This window comes from Gopherus flavomarginatus, chromosome 4 (assembly GCF_025201925.1).
Source record: "Gopherus flavomarginatus isolate rGopFla2 chromosome 4, rGopFla2.mat.asm, whole genome shotgun sequence".
NCBI lineage: Eukaryota > Metazoa > Chordata > Testudines > Testudinidae > Gopherus > Gopherus flavomarginatus.
In genome coordinates, this window is record NC_066620.1 from 36034436 (window position 1) to 36055453 (window position 21018).

Below are 21018 nucleotides of genomic sequence, written 5' to 3' on the forward strand. Positions count from 1 at the left end.
GAATGTTCTTACACTTGGAAAAGCCTATGTAAGGCAGAGGCCTCATCTCCATTTCGTCTTCAATCCTGCTTCTTACCTCTGGAGGGATTTTGATACAAGCTGAAGCTCTACACAAGGGACTGAGGACCCATCCCAGTGGGGGATGTTCTCCAGAGACTTGATTTGCACCTGCAGTTTACTCCATCACTGCTACAAGCCTGAACTAAGAACTTTGCCATTACTGTATGTAATTGATTCCATTTAACCAATTCTAGCTCTCATCTCTATCTTTTTCCCTTTATGAATAAACCTTTAGATTTTAGATTCTAAAGGATTGGCAACAGCGTGATTTGTGGGTAAGATCTGATGTGTATATTGACCTGGGTCTGGGGCTTGGTCCTTTGGGATCAAGAGAATCTTTTTCTTTTACTGGGGTGTTGGTTTTCATAACCATTCATCCCAGGACGGGTGGCACTGGTGGTGGTACTGGGAGACTGGTGTGTCTAAGGAAATTGCTTGTGTGACTTGTGGTTAGCCAGCGGGGTAAAACCGAAGTCCTTTTTGTCTGGCTGGTTTGGTTGGCCTTAGAGGTGGAAAAACCCCAGCCTTGGGCTGTGACTGCCCTGTTTGAGCAATTGGTCCTGAATTGGCACTCTCAGTTGGGTCCCGCCAGAACCGCAACGTCACACAGACACATAGGGGACTATCCAGAGTTTAAAAGTTCACATTTTGTTTTTAGTGATTTATTGTTTTAGTGACAGTATTCAGATATTTTTTTCATTTTAAAGCATATCTCTGCTCTATTATCAATCATGTCTACTGTAGTGCTACTGTCAAGACTTGCATAGCAACACTTTGCTAAGGGTGTGGCTGCTGTAAGTGAGTTGATATGACCACAGGTATGTGCACTGCTTACCTATTATTGTAGGAAAAAGCTTTCATATCAGTATAACATAGGTCAGACTTTAGAGCCAGAAGGTTAACCATTGTAGGAGGAAAATTACAAAAAAGAATTCTGCAAGATGGACCTGTACTGGCACACCAGATCCAAACTCCCTTGACCTTTTGGAAATCTCAAATCCATATCTGAGCATCATAGCCCAACCCAATGTGATTCTAAACATTATTCTCGTTAATTTTGGCCTTGCTGTGGAATTTGTATGGTTTGTGTACCTTCCCTCCCACTACTGGAGATCAGAGGGCTGCAAATGCACTGTGTGGATTTCATGATGCTTTCTGTGCATTTCGGAGACAGCTGGTTGTACAAAGATTATCAGGAAAAGGTTTTAGTAGGCATATGGATTTGCCCTACTGGGATCAGAGCCGTGTTCTACCAAGTAGAGTATCCTGCCTCCAGCAGTGATCAATACCTGTTGCTTTAGAAGACGATGCAGACTTTCCTGAGCCCTTTCTGTCCCCCCGAATTTATACATACACCCACATGTGTGTACAGTTACACTCAGCCATTGTGCAATACTGCAAATGAGGTGAAATATCTTACCCCACCCCTGCTGATAATTCCTTAAAGCATGAGATTTGATTGCACTTACATTAGTTTATGTAGCTATTATTTAGTAAGGGCTTGTCTACACTGGCAATTAACAGTGCTGCAGCTTTCTCACTCAGGGGTGTGAAGAAACACCCCCTTGAGTGCAGCAAGTTGCAGCGCTGTAAAGCACCAATGTAAACAGTGTCCCAGCGATGGGAGTTGTGCCTCTCGTGGAGGTGGGCTTTTAGGAGCGCTGAGAGGCTGCACTGTGACCACATAAGGCCATGGCACCACTTTAGCATTGCCAGTGTAGACCAGCCCTTGTAGTCCCTTTAAAATCTAGTGTTAGGACCACATGCACATATGGTGTTCTTAAGACTGCGAGTGGGACTTTCAGGGGCACCTAAGTGATTAAGGGCTTATCTACACTGGCACTTTACAGTGCTGCAACTTTCTCGCTCGGGTGTGAAAAAACACACCCCTGGGCACAGCAAGTTTCAGCGCTGTAAAGTGCCAGTGTAGACAGTGCACCAGCACTGGGTGCTCCGCCCCTCGTGGAGGCACTTTAGCATTGCCACTGTAGACTAGCCCTTACTTAAAAAATTTTACAGGCATGACTGTGGCCTTGGCTACACTGTTACTTTTCAGCGCTGCAACTTTCTCGCTCAGGGGTGTGAAAAAACGCACCCCTGAGCACAGCAAGTTATAGTGCTGTAAAGCACCAGTGTAAACAGTGCCCCAGCGCTGGGAGTGCAGCTCCCAGTGCTGTAAGCTAATCCCTTCGAGGAAGTGGAGTACCTGCAGTGCTGAGAGAGCTCTCTCTCAGCGCTGGCACCATGACCACACTCGCACTTCAAAGCCCTCCCGCGGCAGCGCATTAGAGTTTCGAGTGTAGCCAAGCCCTATGTCGGCAAGAGTGGGTGTGTGTTTTCTTACAGGTGTAACTATCTAGTAAAATCATAGTACAGACACAGCTCTACTGGTATGAGACACTTTAACCAGGTTTAGCTCTGTTTTGCTTTGCCGAACGCAGATAGCCACATAGGTATGAACATTTTTATATCAGTATAACAGCAGCTATATTAAGGATGTTTTGCTGTTTTATCTGTGCTAGAATACTTAAAAAGCAGCAAAACTCTGGAGTGTAGTCAAGTGTTTGGGAGCACAAGTGCTTTTAACTATCAATGGGATTTTGGTCCTGTGTGGCTTTTGGAAATCCCACCTTGAGTTTTTCCTGGGAGGTGCTGAACCCTCTCACACTTCTTGATATCAGTGACTATACAACACCTCCAGAATCAGACCGTTTGTGCATTTGTTCGCAGGTACCTCTGATAGGACTGCTGGAATTTGCACATAACTAGGAGTAGGAGTAGAGCTGCGGCAGTCTGTGGGATAGACTGGTTCTCCTACAGAAATTGTCTTTACAAGTACTGTATGACTAAAAACTGGTGAAACTGCAGTGACAAACAAAGGCAACATTTTCAAATTGGAGTGGGAGAGGAAGGGAGCATTGACTCAGATGGAAAGGAATTTGGAAATGCAAGAAATAGGGGAAAAATGCTTGTGCAAACAATATCAGCATTTTTTTAAAAAAACAGGCAAACAAGAATCTGTAGTGGGCACAAGAAACTGGAATTGAGCTCTGTGAATTTATTATTGAAAGGTGAGGGCTGGGGAGAAGGATGCTTCTGAAGAAAAACTGAAGCACAATGTCTAATATAATTGAAGATCATTTGAGTTTTGATAATTCTCATGCTGCTGCTGTTTATATTACAGAAGTGTTAAAAGGCTCCAGTCAGGGTCAGGCCCACAGAGGGACAAGACATCTTAATTTACATTAACCCCCCCACACACACACACCCTGTATTCTCCTCCGAGTGCAACCATGGAAAATCATTAGTCTCACAGTAATACCCACCATACATGTAACCGAGCAGGCAGAAAAACACACACGAGAGATCAAAATATTTAGCATCTGCAATTAAAATTAAATTACATTGAAAGGAATTGATATTTATACAGCATTTTTACAAAGGCATTTGTCCCTAGCACGGTCCATATTTTTAAATGCAGCCTTTGTGCTAAATACTGAATGAGTGCTTGTACGTCAGCGTTACTTTTTTAAGTGAACAGTCTTGAAGATAAATGAAGAAAAGTGCTCTCCTTTTCAAGTGATAGTAATCTGAGACTTTTCCGTTACATGAGGCTCTTAACAAAAGATTGTAATTCCATCAGCTTTGTTTAGGAAGGTTCCATTGTCTCTGGAGTATGCCTAGATGCTTTAAAAAAGTCCAGGAGGAGAGTCATGCTTTCAGCTTTTCACTTAAGGGCTTGGAATGTATACATTCCATTGAGTGCTTTGGATTGTAAAAGCTGGCTGAATGTTTCAAGATCCTTTTAGCCCTTCCTCTGCACCCCCACCCCCTTGCCCTTGGTACAGCCTTCCTTGCCTCTACAATACTTTATGCTAATCAAGTGACATCACTACTAAGTACACAGTGAGTGGCTACTGATTATATTACAAACCAGCAGAAAGATCTGACTGAGGTGTGTGCTGCTGCTCCTGGAAGCTTTGGAAAGGAGGGCAGTGGATGGCTCTATGCTTCTTTTACTTTGAGTTCAATCTGAAACTTGCTTTTATTTTATAGTTTAATTGCATTAGGGTTAGGTTGTAACTGAAACCATCTTGAAGCACTGAGGGTTCCATGTAGTAGGAAGAAAAATAAACCATGGTGGTTTAAGTTTGAATGTGCTACTGGCAACTTACCATCAAGCTGCACTACCGGATTTTGAACCGAAGCTGGTATTTACTTAAAGTTCAGCCTGAGCATTTTCACTGGTGAGGGGGGCAACCTTCGGAGGAAGCTGGGATTTGCTTGGATGTATGGTGGAGAAACCTGTGGGGTTTTTATGCTGCAGTTCGCCATATCATTGAGTTGTAAATGGAATTACAAAAATCAACCAGTATGCCAGGGCCATTGTCCCCGGGTTATGCAGCTCAGGTGCCATATAACTATAATCAGTTAGAAGGAAGATTCAAGCAGTTACAAGGTAAGCCTGTGCCTATGCCTTTTTCTTAAGTGTTGCTATGATATGATGCCTGTAAACATATTAGCATGAGCTGGTTCTGATGCTGCTGTAACATGCAGAGGCCAAGAGAGCTGCTGTAATAAAAAGCTTTGCATTCTTTTAAAAAATACTGTAAATCCTCTGTTCCTCTGGGAATGCCTTGGTCTCACATAGTATGGGGATATGTTCAGCTTTATAGGTGACAAGAGGACTACCTCGGATCCAGTCATTTAGAACAATAGGAAAGTGGGGGAACAGCGAGGGAGTGGTCTTTTTGTTCAAAACCCCTCTGCAAATTACAGTTGTAAATATGGCATTTAATCATGGAATCTTAATTCACTTAGCAGTGAAGGAGCTACTTCTGATTCCTTACAGCACCTCCTTGTAAAATGTAACCTGGCATTTTCAAATCAAGAATGGTCACTTTTCTTCCAGACATAAGTTTGCTCAAATGGTGAATCTTCAGAATCTGTAATACAGGGAAACAGTCACATATTTTAACAATTCCATTCGCTCTGTAATTAATTTAGTTAAAAAAAAACTAGGTACGTTCATGGGAGGATAGGTCCATCAATGGCTATTAGCCAGGATGGGTAGGGGTGGTGTCCCTAGCCGCTGTTTCCCAGAAGCTGGGAATGGGCTACAGGATGAATCACTTGATGATTACCTGTTCTGTTCATTCCCTCTGGGGTATCTGAGATTGTGTCTGAAGACAGGATCCTGGGCTAGATGGACTTTTGGTCTGTCTCAGTATTGCCGTTCTTATGTTATGTCCTTTTGAAGGGAGAGGAGTGGTATCTTTAATGTCTATTTTAATTTCTGCTTTGTGTGAGAATGGGAAAGTGACATTTGTTTCTAGAAATATTCTTCTGTCCTACAGAAAGTATTGCACGGTCTGATCTTTGGTGGAAATCCAGAGTATCATCAGGGTAAAGAAATAGAAACAGGCCCAGCATCTCTTCTTTTAATATGACAGTACAAGTTCTGATGTTCCTCTGGGTCTGGCATGTCTCAGGGATCAATGAAACTCTCATATTTTAGTTTGAAAATCAAAAAATTCATAATTGAAACCAAAATTCTCTTCACTTTGCAAATCCATGTGACTCAGTAAACATTCCCATAGCAATCCAAGTGCAGTGAAGTTTAACTCCACTGTACATGTTTCTTATTTTCTTCTCATCTGTGCCACAAATGTGGCCTGTGGTTCCTGTCAGAGAAGGAGGAAGAACCAAGGTTAGCACAAAGAATGTTTTTATTTGTTGGCTTAAAGAGGGGAAAAAAGTTCATTCATAGTAGTTTGTTTATTTTGTAAGTTAGCTCACAGTAATGACTGCACACTGGATCCAAAGAGAGAAAATGACATTTTAAACATTGGTAAACTAGACATTTCTTAGGCACAGCATGAAAAAAATGAAGGCTCCAAATTTACACGAGTGCTTATATTAAAATCCTTAGCTTGCACATCTGTCAGATCATACACTGCAATAGTTACTTTAAAAAAGAGCCAGCTGAATTTGTGATGGAGAGAAAAATATAGGGAGTCGTGTCTCTTTCTTTGCTGGTTAAGTTAAATGTCTGAACAAAACAAGTTCTGACATTTTAAGTTACAGCTCTTCAGGAATTCATGTCAGTTTACATCCCGTTGAAACAGTCAAACAGACAGCTTGTGGTGTGAGCATTTCTGTGCTGATTTCAGAAATCAAGCCACTGTAATAATCTCTGTACTGCATTTTTCTCTGAAGACTGGACAGCTAAAAACCAGGGAGTTCTTCACAAGGTGTAGGAAGGGGCTTCACAGCAGACTGCCCATAACAAAAGGTTGTTTATTTGCAATGCAGAGGGGGGGAGGTTTGCTTGAAAAAACAGTGCTGACAGTGATCTTGTTCAGGGTGGAACTTAACTACAGGAAATGTCTTAAATCACACACTAAATACTCCATGAAATACCAAACAATAACACCAAATACTATGTCTTGCAAAGGGGGTGGGGGCAGTTTAATACTGCTGACCCTGGCAATCTTTCCTCAGACTTAAAGGCTCTTTGTTTGGAACATGTTTAAAAGTCTTCATTTTGCAGTTGTATAAAATTCTAAAGTGACTTTTGTCCTCTAAGCTGGCTATAATATACTCAGTTCAAAATATTGTGGGTTCTGTGCACTGGAAATTGCTTAGTGTGGCAATGCTCATGCTTCTGGGCTAATCCAGCCAGCAATGATGATCAGCTGAAGTAGTACAGTATTTGTAAATTGCGCTTTCATAACATTTTTTTCTTTCCCATCACAGGGGGTGCATAAGCAAATAAAGATGACCTTGCAGGCTCTGTGGAACAGCACCATTAAAGTTTTACTGTTTTGGTTTATTTTGGGTTTTATTCTGGGCTTCCCACATTTTATAGCTGTTCTCTGAGTTGTGACTCACTGGCCTGATGACAGAAGTGATACTACCCTAGAGATCCCATAATAATTACAGAGTGGAATAACATTCATTGACCTCTCTACCACCCTGAACCTGTCCCCCTATTTTTTTCATAATCCTAAAGGTTTTTGGTTTTGGCCCTGGATCTGCATCTCTGCAGTGTGCCCTGGCAAGTCTCTGTTCAAATTTAGTGCATTCTAGGTTTCCCCTGTAGGAAACACTCAAGTGTAGATTAAATAGAGGAGTATCTAGGCCCAACACAAAGCTGCATATACATTTAGAGATGAGGATGGCTCTTTCTTTGACCTCGCCTTACAAAAAGGAGGCAAGTGTGCTTGGAGCTGGAAATGTCACATCACAGCAGAAGTTAAAAGGAGCCAGGAAGTAGCTTGAAGCAGCATCCTAAGAACCCAAATGCCAACTGCATTCCTCTATAACCCACGTCTTTCAAATGCAAAGAAGTGGCTCTGAGGAGTAAGAGATGTAGCTGATAAACTTGGTGATGAGGCTGAAGAGTTTTAAAACATGCCCCCCACATATCTCATTGTTTTTTTGAAATCTTATATTCTTTGGGATAGTATCATTTATATAGGGTATGGCTACACTTGAAATTTGGGAGCGCTGCCGCGGCAGCGCTTTGAAGTGTGAGTGTGGCCGGAGCGCCAGCGCTGGGAGAGAGCTCTCCCAGCGCTGCATGTAAACCACATCCTCTACAGGTGTAGCTTGCAGCGCTGGGAGCTGCGCTCCCAGCACTGTGATACTGATTACACTGAGGCTTTACAGCGCTGTATCTTGCAGCGCTCAGGGGGGTGTTTTTTCACACCCCTGAGCGCGAAAGTTGCAGTGTTGTGAAGTGCCAGTGTGGCCAAGGCCATAGAAAGCAGTGGTATTTAGTCTGTGTGGCAGCACCTATCCTCCAAATGTTTCTCAATTCTGACTTTCACACACTAGTCACCACACCCCTGCAAGCCATTTCCACCAGTAGGCAAAATCAAGCAGGGGCTAGTGGGTGATGCCACAATGAGCTGAGATCAACCAACCCTATCCCTTGTTTGTGAAAGAATGCCAAACCAGAAGAGAAACTGTATTAAACTAATGCTATTGGTGCAGATGGCATTACACATTAAAAGAAGGTGCATAACATATGCAGTGTAGTTGTAGCCAGGTCCATCTCAAGATATTAGAGACATAAGGTTGGTGAGATAATATCTTTTATTGGACAACTTCTGTTGGCCAGAGACAAGCTTTTGAGCCACACAGAGCTCTTCTTCAACTCTCTCTCCTGGTGCATAAGGACGGCTAGGTCATCTGCTGTAAATTTAGAGTTACGTAGTCGTCGTGGTCACTGTGCAGGTGAGAATGTCAATGCAGGTTAAGAGGCTGAGGGGATTCTTTTGCAAGTTCTGTTCACTTTAATAAACCTCACATGAGTCGATTTTTTTTATGGTCAGGTCACGCAGTCTTTAAGTGATAAGTAAGGGATAGCTTTACCGACTGCCATAGTCATAGATCTACATTTAGGTGGTCCATTCTTCATGGCCATTTGTTCAGTAAGTAGAGGCCGCCTTTTAGGGTTAGAGCAGCTGACTGCGAATGAAGACAGTCCTCAAAAAGTGGCCTATAGGAAACCTGTTTCACGTAAACCTGCCCAAGGAACTGCTGGAGAGAACTCATCCAATTTAATTGAGAAATTAAATGAAAAGCAAAACACAAATAAGGTGTAATTATTAACTTAAGGGATCATCTTCATTGCACTAACACTGCTGGATCCCACTGGTAAACTTGATGGCCACATGAGAGCTGACATCAGGATGTTAATGTGGCACTGAGAGGTATTTTAAAGTAGATTCTTGCATCTCTACTAAGATCCACAATGAACACCTTGGCTACACCCACGAAAGCTCATGCTCCAAAACGTCTGTTAGTCTATAAGGTGCCACAGGATTCTTTGCTGCCTTGGCTACACTGGTGCTTTACAGCACTGCAACTTACTCGCTCAAAGGTATGAAAAAACACACCCCTGAGCGCAGCAAGTTACAGCACGGTAAAGCACCAGTGTAAACAGTGCCCCAGCGCTGGCAGCTAATCCCCACGGGGAGGTGGAGTACCTGCAGTGCTGGGAGAGCTCTCTACCAGCGCTCGCACCGCGACCACACTCGCACTTCAAAGCGCTGCCGTGAGAGCGCTCCCACGGCAGCGCTGTACAGCTGCAAGTGTAGGCATACCCCTAGTAATTTCAGTGCTGTGAGAAGGCAGTCCTTGATGAGAGAGGAGGCAGCCGTCATCACCACAGTGCAGTGGTTTTCAAACTGTTTTTCTGGTGAACCAATTGAAGAAAATTGTTGATGCTCGCGACCCATGGGAGTTGGGGATGAGGGGTTTCGGTTGTGGGAGGGGTTCAGGGCTGGGGCAGAGGGTTGGGGTGAGGGCTGTGGGGCAGGGCCAGAATGAAGGGTTCAGGGTGTGAGGGAGCTGGAGCAGGGGCTTGGGGCTCTGGGGTGAGGCCGGGGATGAGGGGTTTGGGATGCAGGAGGGGACTCGGGTTTGGGGGGCCTCAGGGCTGGGACAGGCGGGTTGGGTGAGGGAGGGGGTCAGGGCCCTGGGGTGGGGGTGCGGGCTCTGGGGTGGGGCCAGGGCTGAGAGGTTTGGTGTGAAGGGGCTTGGGTTTGGTGGGCTCAAGGCTGGGACAGGGGATTAGGGTGCGGGTTGGGGAACAGGCTTATCTCAGGCAGCTCCTGGTCAGCAGTGCAGTGGGGGTGCTAAGGCAGGCTCCTTGTCCTGGCACCGCTGACCACGTTGTGCCTCGGAAGCAGCCAGCAGTAGGTCCAGTTCCCAGGCAGAGGCACGCAGGCACCGTCCCCCCCCCCTTGCTCCCATTGGCTGGTGCTCAGGGCGGGGGCAGTGCCTAGGAGCCGGACCTGCTGCTGGCTGCTTCCTGGGCGCAGGGCAGTGTTGGAACAGGTAGGGACTAGCCTGCCTTAGCCAGGCAGCACCGCCAATGGAACTTTTAACGACCCAGTCAGTGGTGCTGACCAGAGTTGCCACGACCCAGTGCCTGACATTCCATGGCCCAATACTGGTTTGCAACCCACAGTTTGAAAACCACTGCCACACTGCATCCTTAAATTCATTCCCATTTAATCAACAGAACAGAGTAGCATTTATTAAAGTTTCTGCAATTTATAGCACTGTGCCTTTATCAATTTCTGCAGTGTAATTACAGGGTTCATTCCAAGCTATAAGATTGCACCATAGGTGTGAAATTGCCTACAGTCATTATAGTTTTAGAATCCCTGGAGAGGAAGTCAGCTTGATTTGAACTGAGGTTAAATCCCCATAAGAAAAAGCTTATCCTTGAAAGGATCTGTGTGAAGTCCCATGCTTGGTGGTAGATGTTATTTTTGTTTTTAACAACTTGAGTTTGTGCCTTTTTAATGAGAGCCAAATTCTCTTTGTCTCACTCGCCATCAGATTATTACGGAGGTTTCTTTATAGTTGTTAATTATTTTCTCATGTTCTTGAAAAAATATCTTGCTTTTAGAGATTTAAGGCCTGATCTAACACTCACTGAAGTAAATGGAAAGACACCTTCCCTCCAACCAACTTTCTCAGACTTTAAGGTCAGTCCTTAACTCTGCTTGGTAGCTAGTTGTAGTGACTTGACTCTCTAAAGTTTTCCTTTAATGAAATGTTGAGACTGCTAGGAGATGTGTGTCATAAGACCCCTTCTTTAAAAGCTGATTGATAGGTCTCAAAATGTAACTTGTAAGAGAGGAATCGTCATCAAGCGGCTGTGTTTCTAGTGAAATATCATAGGGATTGGTTCTTAGCCCTATGCTATTTAACATTATTTTGAACAGTAGAAAACATAATATCATCACTGATAAAGTTTGCATATGACACACAAATTGGGAGAGAGGTAAATAATGAGGACAGGTCACTGTAGAGACCAATCTGGATCACTCTGCAAGCTGGGTGCAAGCAAACAATATGCATTTTAGTATCACTAGATGTAAAGGTATACACCTAGGAAAAAGAATGTGGTCTATGCTTACAAGGTGGGAAACTATCCTAGAAAGCAGTGACTCTGGAAAAAAAAAATTGGGGATCGCAGTGGGTAATCAGCTGAACATGAGCTCCTAGTGTGACGCTGCGGCCAAAAGGTCTAATGCAATCCTTGAATACATAAATGGTAATCTCGAGTTGGCACAGTGAAGTTATTGGTGTGACTGCTACTGGAATGCTGTGTTGATTTCTGGTGCCCACAATTCAAGAAGGATGTTGATAAACTGGAGAGGGTTCAGAGAATGAATAAAGGATTAGAAAACCTGCCTTATAGTGTTAGACTCAGGGAGCGCCATCTATTTAGGTTAACAAACAGAAGGATAAAGGGTGACTTGATTCCAGTGTATAAGTAAAAATATGCTCTCCGAATTATTTGATGGGTGGAGGAGGAGAGGAGGGGAAGGCTATTGCCTGTGTTATACAGGAGGTCAGACTAGATGATCATAATGGTTCCTTCTTGCATTGGAGTCAATGAATCTATTCTCACCTGTGGGCACCCATGGTCTGGGACACACATCAGGACACACTCACTAGCCAAGTGGTGGGCCTGCAGCGTGTTGGCTGCCGCTCCCATTGGCCGGGAATGATGAACCGTGGCTACTGGGAACCACGGGCGGCTGTGCCTGCGGACAATCAGTGTAAACAAACTGTCTTGCAGCCTGCCAGCGGATTACCCTGACGGGCCGGGCCGCAGGTTACACCACTGCACTAGCCCATCATGGCGTGAGGTTCAGAAGAGCCTTCAGAATAGCAATATGGAACATGATAGTGAGCCTTTCAGTAGATTTCCTATAGTGATTTCCTATAGTGAAGATGATCGAGAATGATTCTTGGAGAAATATAGTGAAATTTAATCTTGGACTAAATTTGTAACTTTTTTTAAAAATTGTTTTTACTGAGGAAAAAGTCCAAGTTAGAAAATATACTTTTGTGAGCAGGGGTACAAGCAAACATGGTAGGGTCAATTTAGTCCTCTTTACTATACACTGCATTGGAAAAGTAAATTTGACTACATTACACTATAAAAGTGAATGATGATCATTTGACTGTGATGTGTGTTCTGTGCAACAACTCTTATCCTGATAGCGGTATCCTTCAACATAATAACTACTTTTGATGTGAATCTTACACCTGTAGGAAGCCAGAGTAACCAGGTATGGTGGGGAGGAGGGTCACAGTTGGTAGAAAGAAAGAGAGAAATATTGTTTGTAATTTTAAAAAATTGAAGGCAGTCAGATAATATAATGATGGGGCCATTATTTAGATAAATAGATTTTATTCCATAGAGGCCATGGAACAGCAACAAAGCTGCTCCATGGTCTATACACTTTCTCCCCGGTCCCTCTATATGAGAGCAGATGGCTGACGGATCAGTGTACTGGTTGATACGCTGGCCCCATCCCCAAATCACTCTCCATATCCACACCAGAAAGCCTCATGGAGCTGAGCAAACTGCTCAACGTTTAGGCAAGACTTGTATGAGTTATTAAAATTCTGCCTCACCCCTGGGCAATGCAATAACAGCATCTGCTACAACCAGGACCCTCTGAAGATGTGGGAGAAACTCTAAGGGGCTAGCTAACCCTGCCCTATGCCTGCACTGTCATAAAGGATCCATGCCTGGTCCAGGTCAGCTGACTCAGTCTTGTGGGGCTCAGGCTGTGGGCTATAAAATTGAAGTGTAGATGTTCAGGCTTGGGCTGGAGCCCGGGTTCTGAGATCCCGCAGGACCCTGAGCCTGGACTCCAGCCCAAGCATGAATGTTTATTCTGCAGTTATATAGTCCCACAGCCCAAGCCCAAGACAGCTGATCCGGGGCAGCCACGGCTATGTTGTAGATCTTTTATTGCAGTATGGACATAACCTTAGACAAACCATAATTGAGAGACATTTCTGCTGCATTTATTCAGTTTTAAATTATTATACAGTAATTCAGTAGCAATGGTCTGCATTTCTAGAGCCAGTGATTACTAATGGACCCCTCTACTGCATGTAGACTAACCTAGCTACCAGCCATTATTGTCATGCTCATTATTACTAGAGGTGAGGCAAGAGGGTTGGCGGGTGTATTTAATTTCAAATCAAATGTTACTCAATTTTAATGTAGCTATTTAGGCCCAATTTGAATTGCAAGTATATTCATGCTCTGGGGGCAAAATTTGGCCCATATTTCCATCTTCTGGAACCCACTGATGTCTGTGTGAGGGACAATTTGGTCCTTGGGCTTCAGTCGACATGCTAACACAAGTTGTACAGCTAGATGGGTGGAAATGGTTTGCTGATTCCTAAATGCTTATTTAATCTGCTCTAATGATGTTGTTTGAGTATTTATTTCTATGAGAATCTTGATTTCTATTCTTCCCATTTAAAAAATAATTCTGCAAACATGTGAACACTAGACTTGTTCTGGTGTGGTTGTTTCAGAAGGATCAGAAGCTGGTAATAGAATATTGTTGAAAGTCTCCTCTGTTTAGAAATTCATTGGAAATATTTATATATGTGCAAATGTTGAAAGAGGAGGCTTTAAAAAACAAACCTGTGACTTAGCTGAGCATCTAACTTGGGGATTTAATGCCTAGGAAACAACGTGCTATGGGTTGTAATTAGAGCATCCAAGTTCTTCATTAAAGCTGACTTCCCAGGAAAACACCTGCTGGGATTTGTGCTGGATTCTTGTCTGTTCTTAAAATTAGCTGGCGAAATTTAAACCATTCTTGCATTCTTATGCCACCTTTTGTCAGTTTTGTACCACAGTGTGATGTAACACTGACGCAGAGAAGCTTCAAATGATGCAAAGTGGCTCATAATTATTAGCTGTTTCCAAAAATGAAAACCTTCAGTTGCAGTTACATTATAGAAGTTGTAGAGTAGCTCATAGACAGGGCTGTGTTTATTTGCTTTCTTAAATTCTGCAGCAAGAGATCTGGATTCTGAGGCACTCCAGTGCTGCAGGATCGGAACTAATGTGGCAGCTTCATATAAATTAAGAATTGGAAGTTTTTAATGAATTCAATATAAAAGTGAACACTATCAATGCAGTATTCCTTGTGGTATTTAATTTTATATTAAATTGAATTAACTCTGACCCCATATTTTTAATTTTCAATGTACCACAGGGGTTTTTAGAGGATATGTGCATCTTCATTAGAGAAGTCATCAAGGGAAGGCTGGAGGCTTTGGGAGCTGGGTGGGGAATAATTGTGGTTTTAGGCATCTGAGAAGATGTGGGAAGCAGTAAGACTGTAATATATACACTAGGGCTGTCGATTAATCACAGTTAACTCATGCGATTAACTAAAAAAAAATCACGATTAAAAAAATTCATCACGATTCATCGCAGTTTTAATTACACTGTTAAATAATAGAATACCAATTGAAGTGTATTAAATATTTTGGATGTTTTTCTACATTTTCATATATATGGTATTCTATGTTATAATTGAAATCAAAGTGTATATTATTTTTGCTTACAAATATTTGCATTATAAAAATGATAAATAAAAGAAAAAGTATTTTTCAGTTCACCTCATACAAGTACTGTAGTGCAATCTCTTTGTCATGAAAGTGCAACTTACAAATGTAGACTTTTTTTGTTACATGACTGCTCTCAAAAACAAAAAAATATAAAACTTCAGAGCCTGTAAGTCCATTCAGTCCTACTTCTTGTTCAGCCAATCACTAAGACAAACAAGTTTGTTTACATTTTAAGGAAGATAATGCTGCCCTCTTCTTAGAACTGCTTGGGGCAGAACTGTATGTCTCTTACTCTGTTTTAACCGCATTCTGCCATTTATTTCCTGTTATAGCAGTATTGGATGATGACCCAGCACACGTTGTTCATTTTAAGAACATTTTTCATGCAGATTTGACAAAACACAAAAAAGGTACCAATGTGAGATTTCTAAAGGTAGCTACAGCATGATTAATTGCACTGTTAAACTTATTGAAATTTATTAAATATTTATGGATGTTTTTCTATCGTTTCAAATATATTGATTTCTATTACAACACAGAATACAAAGTGTACAGTGCTCACTTCATATTAGTATTTTGATTACAAATATTTACACTGTAAAATGATAAAAAAAATAGCATTTTTCAATTCACATCAGCCAGGTACTGTAGTGCAGTCTCTTTATTGTGCAAGTGTAATTTACAAATATAGATTTTTTTTTTGTTACATAACTGCGTTCAAAAACAAAACAATGTAAAACTTTGGAGCCTACAAATCCACTCAGTCCTACTTCTTGTTCAGCCGGTTGCTAAGACAAAAAAATGTGTTTACATTTACAGGAGATACTGCTGATTTACAATGTCACCTAAAAGCGAGAACAGACCTCCTCATAGCACTGTTGTAGGCCGCATCACAAGGTATTTACATGCCGGATACGATAAACATTCATATGCCCCTTTGTGCTTTGTCCACCATTCCAGGGGACATGCTTCCATGCTAATAATACTCATTAAAAAAAAAAGTGTTAATTCAATTTGTGATTGAACTCCTTGGGGGAGAATTGTATGTCTCCTGTTCAGTTTTACGTGCATTCGGCCATATATTTCATGTTATAGCTGTCTCGGTTGATGACCCAGCACATGTTCATTATAAGAACACTTTCACAGCAGATTTCACAAAACGCAAAGAAGTGTGAGATTTCTAAAGATAGCTACAGCACTCAACCCAAGGTTTAAGAATCTGAAGTGCCTTCCAAAATTTGAGAGGGACGAGGTGTGGAGCTTATTTTCAGATGTCTTAAAAGAGCAACACTCAGATGTGAAAACTGCAGAACCAGAACCACCAAAAAAGAAAATCAGCCTTCTCCTGATGGCATCTGACTCAGATAATCTCACCAGTAACTGCACACCGCACCATAATAACTCTAGCTCAGGAACCAATCCATGCAACAAACCTCGATGCCGACTCTGCCCACATATCTACACCAGCGACACCATCACAGGACCTAACCAGATCAGCCACACTATCACCGGTTCAGTCACCTGCACATCCACCAATGTAATATACGCCATCATATGCCAGCAATGCCCCTCTGCTATGTACATCGGCCAAACTGGACAGTCTCTACGGAAAAGGATAAATGGACACAAATCAGACATTAGGAATGGCAATATACAAAAACCTGTAGGAGAACACTTCAACCTCCCTGGCCACACTATAGCAGACCTTAAGGTGGCCATCCTGCAGCAAAAAAACTTCAGGACCAGACTTCAAAGAGAAACTGCTGAGCTTCAGTTCATCTGCGAATTTGACACCATCAGCTCAGGATTGAACAAAGACTGTGAATGGCTTGCCAACTACAGACCCAGTTTCTCCTCTCTTGGTTTTCACACCTCAACTGCTAGAACAGGGCCTCATCCTCCCTGATTGAACTGACCTCGTTATCTCTAGCTTGCTTGCTAGCATATATTTACCTGCCCCTGGAAATTTCCACTACATGTATCTGACGAAGTGGATATTCACCCACGAAAGTTCATGCTCCAAAACGTCTGTTAGTCTATAAGGTGCCATAGGATTCTTTGCTGCTTTTACAGATCCAGACTAACACGACTACCCCTCTGGTACTTGACTCAGATAATGAAAATGTACATGCATTGGTCCGCACAGATTTAGATTGTTATCAAGCAGAATCCGTCATCAGCATGGATGCATGTCTTCTAGAATGGTGGTTGGAGCATGAAGGGACATGTGAATCTTTAGCACATCTGGCACGTAAATATTTTGTGATGCCAGCTACAACACTGCCATGAGAATGCCTGTTCTTACTTTCAGGTGACATTGTAAACAAGAAGCGGGCAGCATTATCTCCTGCTAATGTAAACAAACTTGTCTGTCTGAGCGATTGGCTGAACAAGAACTAGGACTGAGTGGACTTGCAGGCTCTAAAATTTTACATTGTTATATTTTTGAATGCAGGTTTTTTGGTACATAATTCTACATTTGTAAGTTCAACTTTCATGATGAAGAGATTGCATTACAGTACTTATGTTAGGTAAATTGAAGAATACTATTTCTTTTGTTTTTATACATTGCAAATACTTGTAATCAAAAATAAATATAAAGTGAGCACTGTACACTTTGTATTCTGTGTTGTAATTGAAATCAATATATTTGAAAATGTAGAAAACATCCACAAATATTTAAATAAATCTTATTCTAGTATTGTTTAACAGTGCGATTAATAACGATAATTTTTTAATCACTTGATAGCCCTAATATGCACATAAGTGGGATATTTCTGCTCAAATGTTTGATTGTGGAATAGTTTAAAATGCTGATATTATATTGTCTTTACATTCAAGAGTCAACACAATATTGAAGTAACTGGGAAAATTCACAGCACTTGGAGCTGTCTGTCATTTCAGGCTTTTGACGGATTGTTCTCTTCAGTTTGTATTTAGTGTAACTTTAGCGCCCTTGTCTCCCAGATGGAGTCTGCTCTGCAGGCAGCTCTGGCCAAGAGACAGCATGTGCAGGAATGCAGCAGGAGAAATCCCTTCCACCCCAGGGGCACCTGTTCCAACCCCCCCCCCCCCCGAGTGAACACACCCACCCACAGGAAAAGTACAATGGATATAACAAAGGGAGGTATTTATTTACAGAGGGATGAGAGGAGAAATACAACAAGGGGAAATATAAGGGGAGTTTTAAAACAGCGCTGCATCCAAACCAAGGCCCCACGGGCCCAGTGGTAGCACAGTCTGGAAGGGCAGACATTGAGCAGTGTGTCTGCACACAGAGTTCAGGAGGCCTGAGCAAAGTTCCAGTCCAGTGATGAGTCTTGGGTGCTCCTGGTCATCTTCGGTGCCGGTGAACTCTGCCCAGCAAATCCCTCCAGTGCCCTCTTCTGCCGCTCTCTGCAAAGCCACAGAGCGACCACCTCCCCACTAAACTAGCTACAACCTCCCTCCTTGTTCCCAATGCAGAGTCACAAGCCCCAGTACTCACAGGCCCACGCAGCTCTGGGCAGCCGTGATACTGGGTCCAGCTCCGGCCTGTCCTTCTTGGACGATTCCCCCCCGGCACAGGGCTCCTCCTGGCTCTTATCCTGGGCTGTCCCCGATCGGGCCTGTCCTCCTCAGGCAGGTTCTCCCTGCTTCCTTCTCCAGGGCCTGCCGGCTCTCCTCTCCCTCTCTGGAGCTCCAGACCCGCCCCCTGGAGTTTCCCTCCTTTTTTCTTACTCTCTCCCTCCCTCCCCCCCGGGAAAAAGATTTAAAGGGGCCATGCTCTCTAGACCCCATCAAAGTAGGCAACTCTAAACCATGGATCCCCAGCAGGAGACCCAGGGCCCCCATTCGTCAGAAGCCTTCCCATCATCCATCCCACAGTCCCTCGAGGGGTGAAACAGGTTTTCCATGAGGCATCTTACCCCCCGTGGCACCCCAGGGATCTGTAAGTCACTGGGTTCCCCTAAACGATCATACGTCAGCACACACCTGGGCTTCCCTTCCCTAGAGGAACATCTAGGCTGGCTGTTGAGTGTTGGCTGAGGTGACACCACTGGACATGGAGGCAAGATGATGGGTCCTTGAGGCACGAATTCGAGGGCATCTGGGTTTAAAGTGGCTGTTTGCGGTACAGGGTTCTCTGCCTGCACTGAACCTTCCTCATCGTGTTCTTGGGGGGTCTCCACAGCTTGGGACAGTGTGGCCTCCGGAGTTCTCTCTCTGTGTTCTTCCCCATCACTATCTCTTTGTGTGACAACAAGAGGATCCATTAGGGTCAGGGCATTCCCAACTGGATGTTCACCAAACCCCATTTCATATTCACTCTCTGAGGAGCTGGGCATTTGCAGAGGACAGATATATTTCCGTCGTTGAGACCGTGTCCGACTCACAGAGCCGGGAGTCTCAGAATCTGTTGAAACATCCTTATGGGGAAACAATACTTATCCTATAGGTAACAGATGATTCTGGTGGAGCGTTTTGGTGGGGCCGTGACTGCCCTCAGGACGTATGTGATACACTGCTAGATCCCCGAGTTTCTTTTCTATAATGTAGGGATGTGATTCCCAACGATCGGCAATCTTGTGTTTTCCCTGTAGTCCGAGATTTCGGGCCAAAACTCGGTCACCAACCTGAATCTCCTGTTGCCTCACCGCTGTTCATATCGGGTTTTATTCTTTTGATTCTGGTGACCAGCTGCTTGTGTCTCTATCTGATATGCCTCCTTCAGTTGATCTTCTAAGCGAGTCACATACCCCAAGTATGTTTCTGGGAGTGCACCACCTGAAGACACTCCAAAACAGAGATTGACCAGCAAGCAGGCCTCTCGACTGAACATTAACATGTATGGTGTGAACCCAGTTGCATCGTGTGGAGTGCAGTTATACGCATGTACCAAATGCTCCCATGCTGGTTCCAGTATTTTTTCTACTGAGGCTCCAGAGTTCCCAGCATGTTCAGTAGTGTGCGGTTGAATCGTTCTGGTAGTGGATCCCCTTGGGGATTATAAGGGGTGATGCGTGATTTCTTGATCCTCATGATCTTACAAAGTTCTTTTATTAACTGACTTTCAAAATCCCATTCCTGATCTGAATATAGTCTGGCGGGCAACTCATAGTGAACGAAGAACTTTTCCCATAGGATCTTGGCAACCATGGAAGCTTTTTGATCTTTGGTGGGATAGGCCTGGGCATAATGAGTAAAATGGTCAGTGACCACCAAGATATTTGCAATACCTTGGCGGTCAGGTTCTAATGACAGAAAGTCCATAAAGACAAGCTCCATGGGTGCAGAACTCGTGATGCTGACAAGAGTAGCTGCCTGCTTAGGCAGAGTCTTTCGTTGGATACATCTGGTGCAGGTGCGAATATGGTGGGCAATGTCAGATCCCATCCGGGGCCAAGAGAATTTTGCCTTAACTAGGGCCTCCAATCGCTCGATTCCCAGATGCCCCATTCGATTGTGGCAGGCCTCTAACACACCTCGCCGGTACTTCTGCAGTAGCACCAATTGCTTATGGTGAGGCCTTTGGAGAGGCTTCTGCCCTCGGTAAAGTCGTCCATCCCTAACCAATAGGTGATCCCATTCTTTCAGCAAAAGGACCTTCTCTGGGTGATTCGGTCGAATAGCCCTGGGATCCTTTCCCCTTTCCAATGCATAAAGGATGTCCTTCATCCGTGGATCAGCTTGCTGGGCATGCTCCACCTCTCGATCCTTTAGTTTGGGCAGCTGAGGGTCCTGTACTGTAGTAAAACTTGAGTAGACTATGGGTATGGCTTCTGGTGGTGCACCCAGACAGTCAATTGCTTGTTCTCCATTGGCCGTGGATTTTTCCTCCACAATGGATACCCATTGGCATAAAGCTCTCGATTCAAGGGTCCCCACATTCATCTGATCATTGGGTGATAAATCCATAGAGTGAGGCTGCCGAGACAAGGCATCTGCATCCATGTTTGTTCGACCAGGTCGATACTGCAGAGTGAAATCATAGGCAGAGAGTGCCGCTAACCACCGGTGCCCTGCTACGGACAGTTTTGCTGTTGTCTTGATTTATGTCAAAGGGTTATCGGTTTTTATAGTGAACTTGGCCCCATAGAGGTAGTCATGGAACCTCTCTGTGATGGCCCATTTCAATGCCAGGAACTCCACTTGATGAGCAGTGTAGTTTCTCTCAGGTGGTGTGAGACCTCGACTTGCAAATGCCACTGGTCGGAATTTGCCCTCACGCTCTTGATAAAGGACAGCGCCTAAACCACTGTAGCTTGCTTCGACATGAAGTTCAGATGGCTGGGTGGGATCAGCATACACCAAAACAGGTGCTTGCGTGAGCTGTTGAATAATTTTACAGAAAGCTTCTTCACACTCAGCAGTCCACCGCTTTCCAAAAGGTGCACCCACACTAAAGCATCAATGCCAAGGTGAGTTCCCCTTCTTATTTGTAGGGGAGTATCCCTTGGCGAGCTCTGTGAGTGCATGTACGATGTGTGAAAAATACTTGATAAACCTGCGGTAATAGCCACAGAATCCTAGAAATGACTGTAATTC

General features: G+C 43.7%; 1 protein-coding gene across 3 annotated transcripts in view; it reads left to right on the forward strand.

Moving 5' to 3' along the window:
* SPTBN1 (spectrin beta, non-erythrocytic 1) overlaps nucleotides 1-21018 on the forward strand; it is a 222253-nt gene that overhangs the window by 94007 nt on the left and 107228 nt on the right. The window contains exon 1 of one of the 3 annotated variants that reach the window (XM_050951701.1): nucleotides 4017-4519. The exons of the other annotated variants lie outside the window; for them this stretch is intronic. Coding sequence (XP_050807658.1) covers nucleotides 4411-4519 — 109 coding nt within the window. The 5' untranslated portion in view covers nucleotides 4017-4410. Of the gene's footprint in view, nucleotides 1-4016; nucleotides 4520-21018 lie in introns of those variants that run through there. 3 annotated transcript variants of the gene reach the window in all.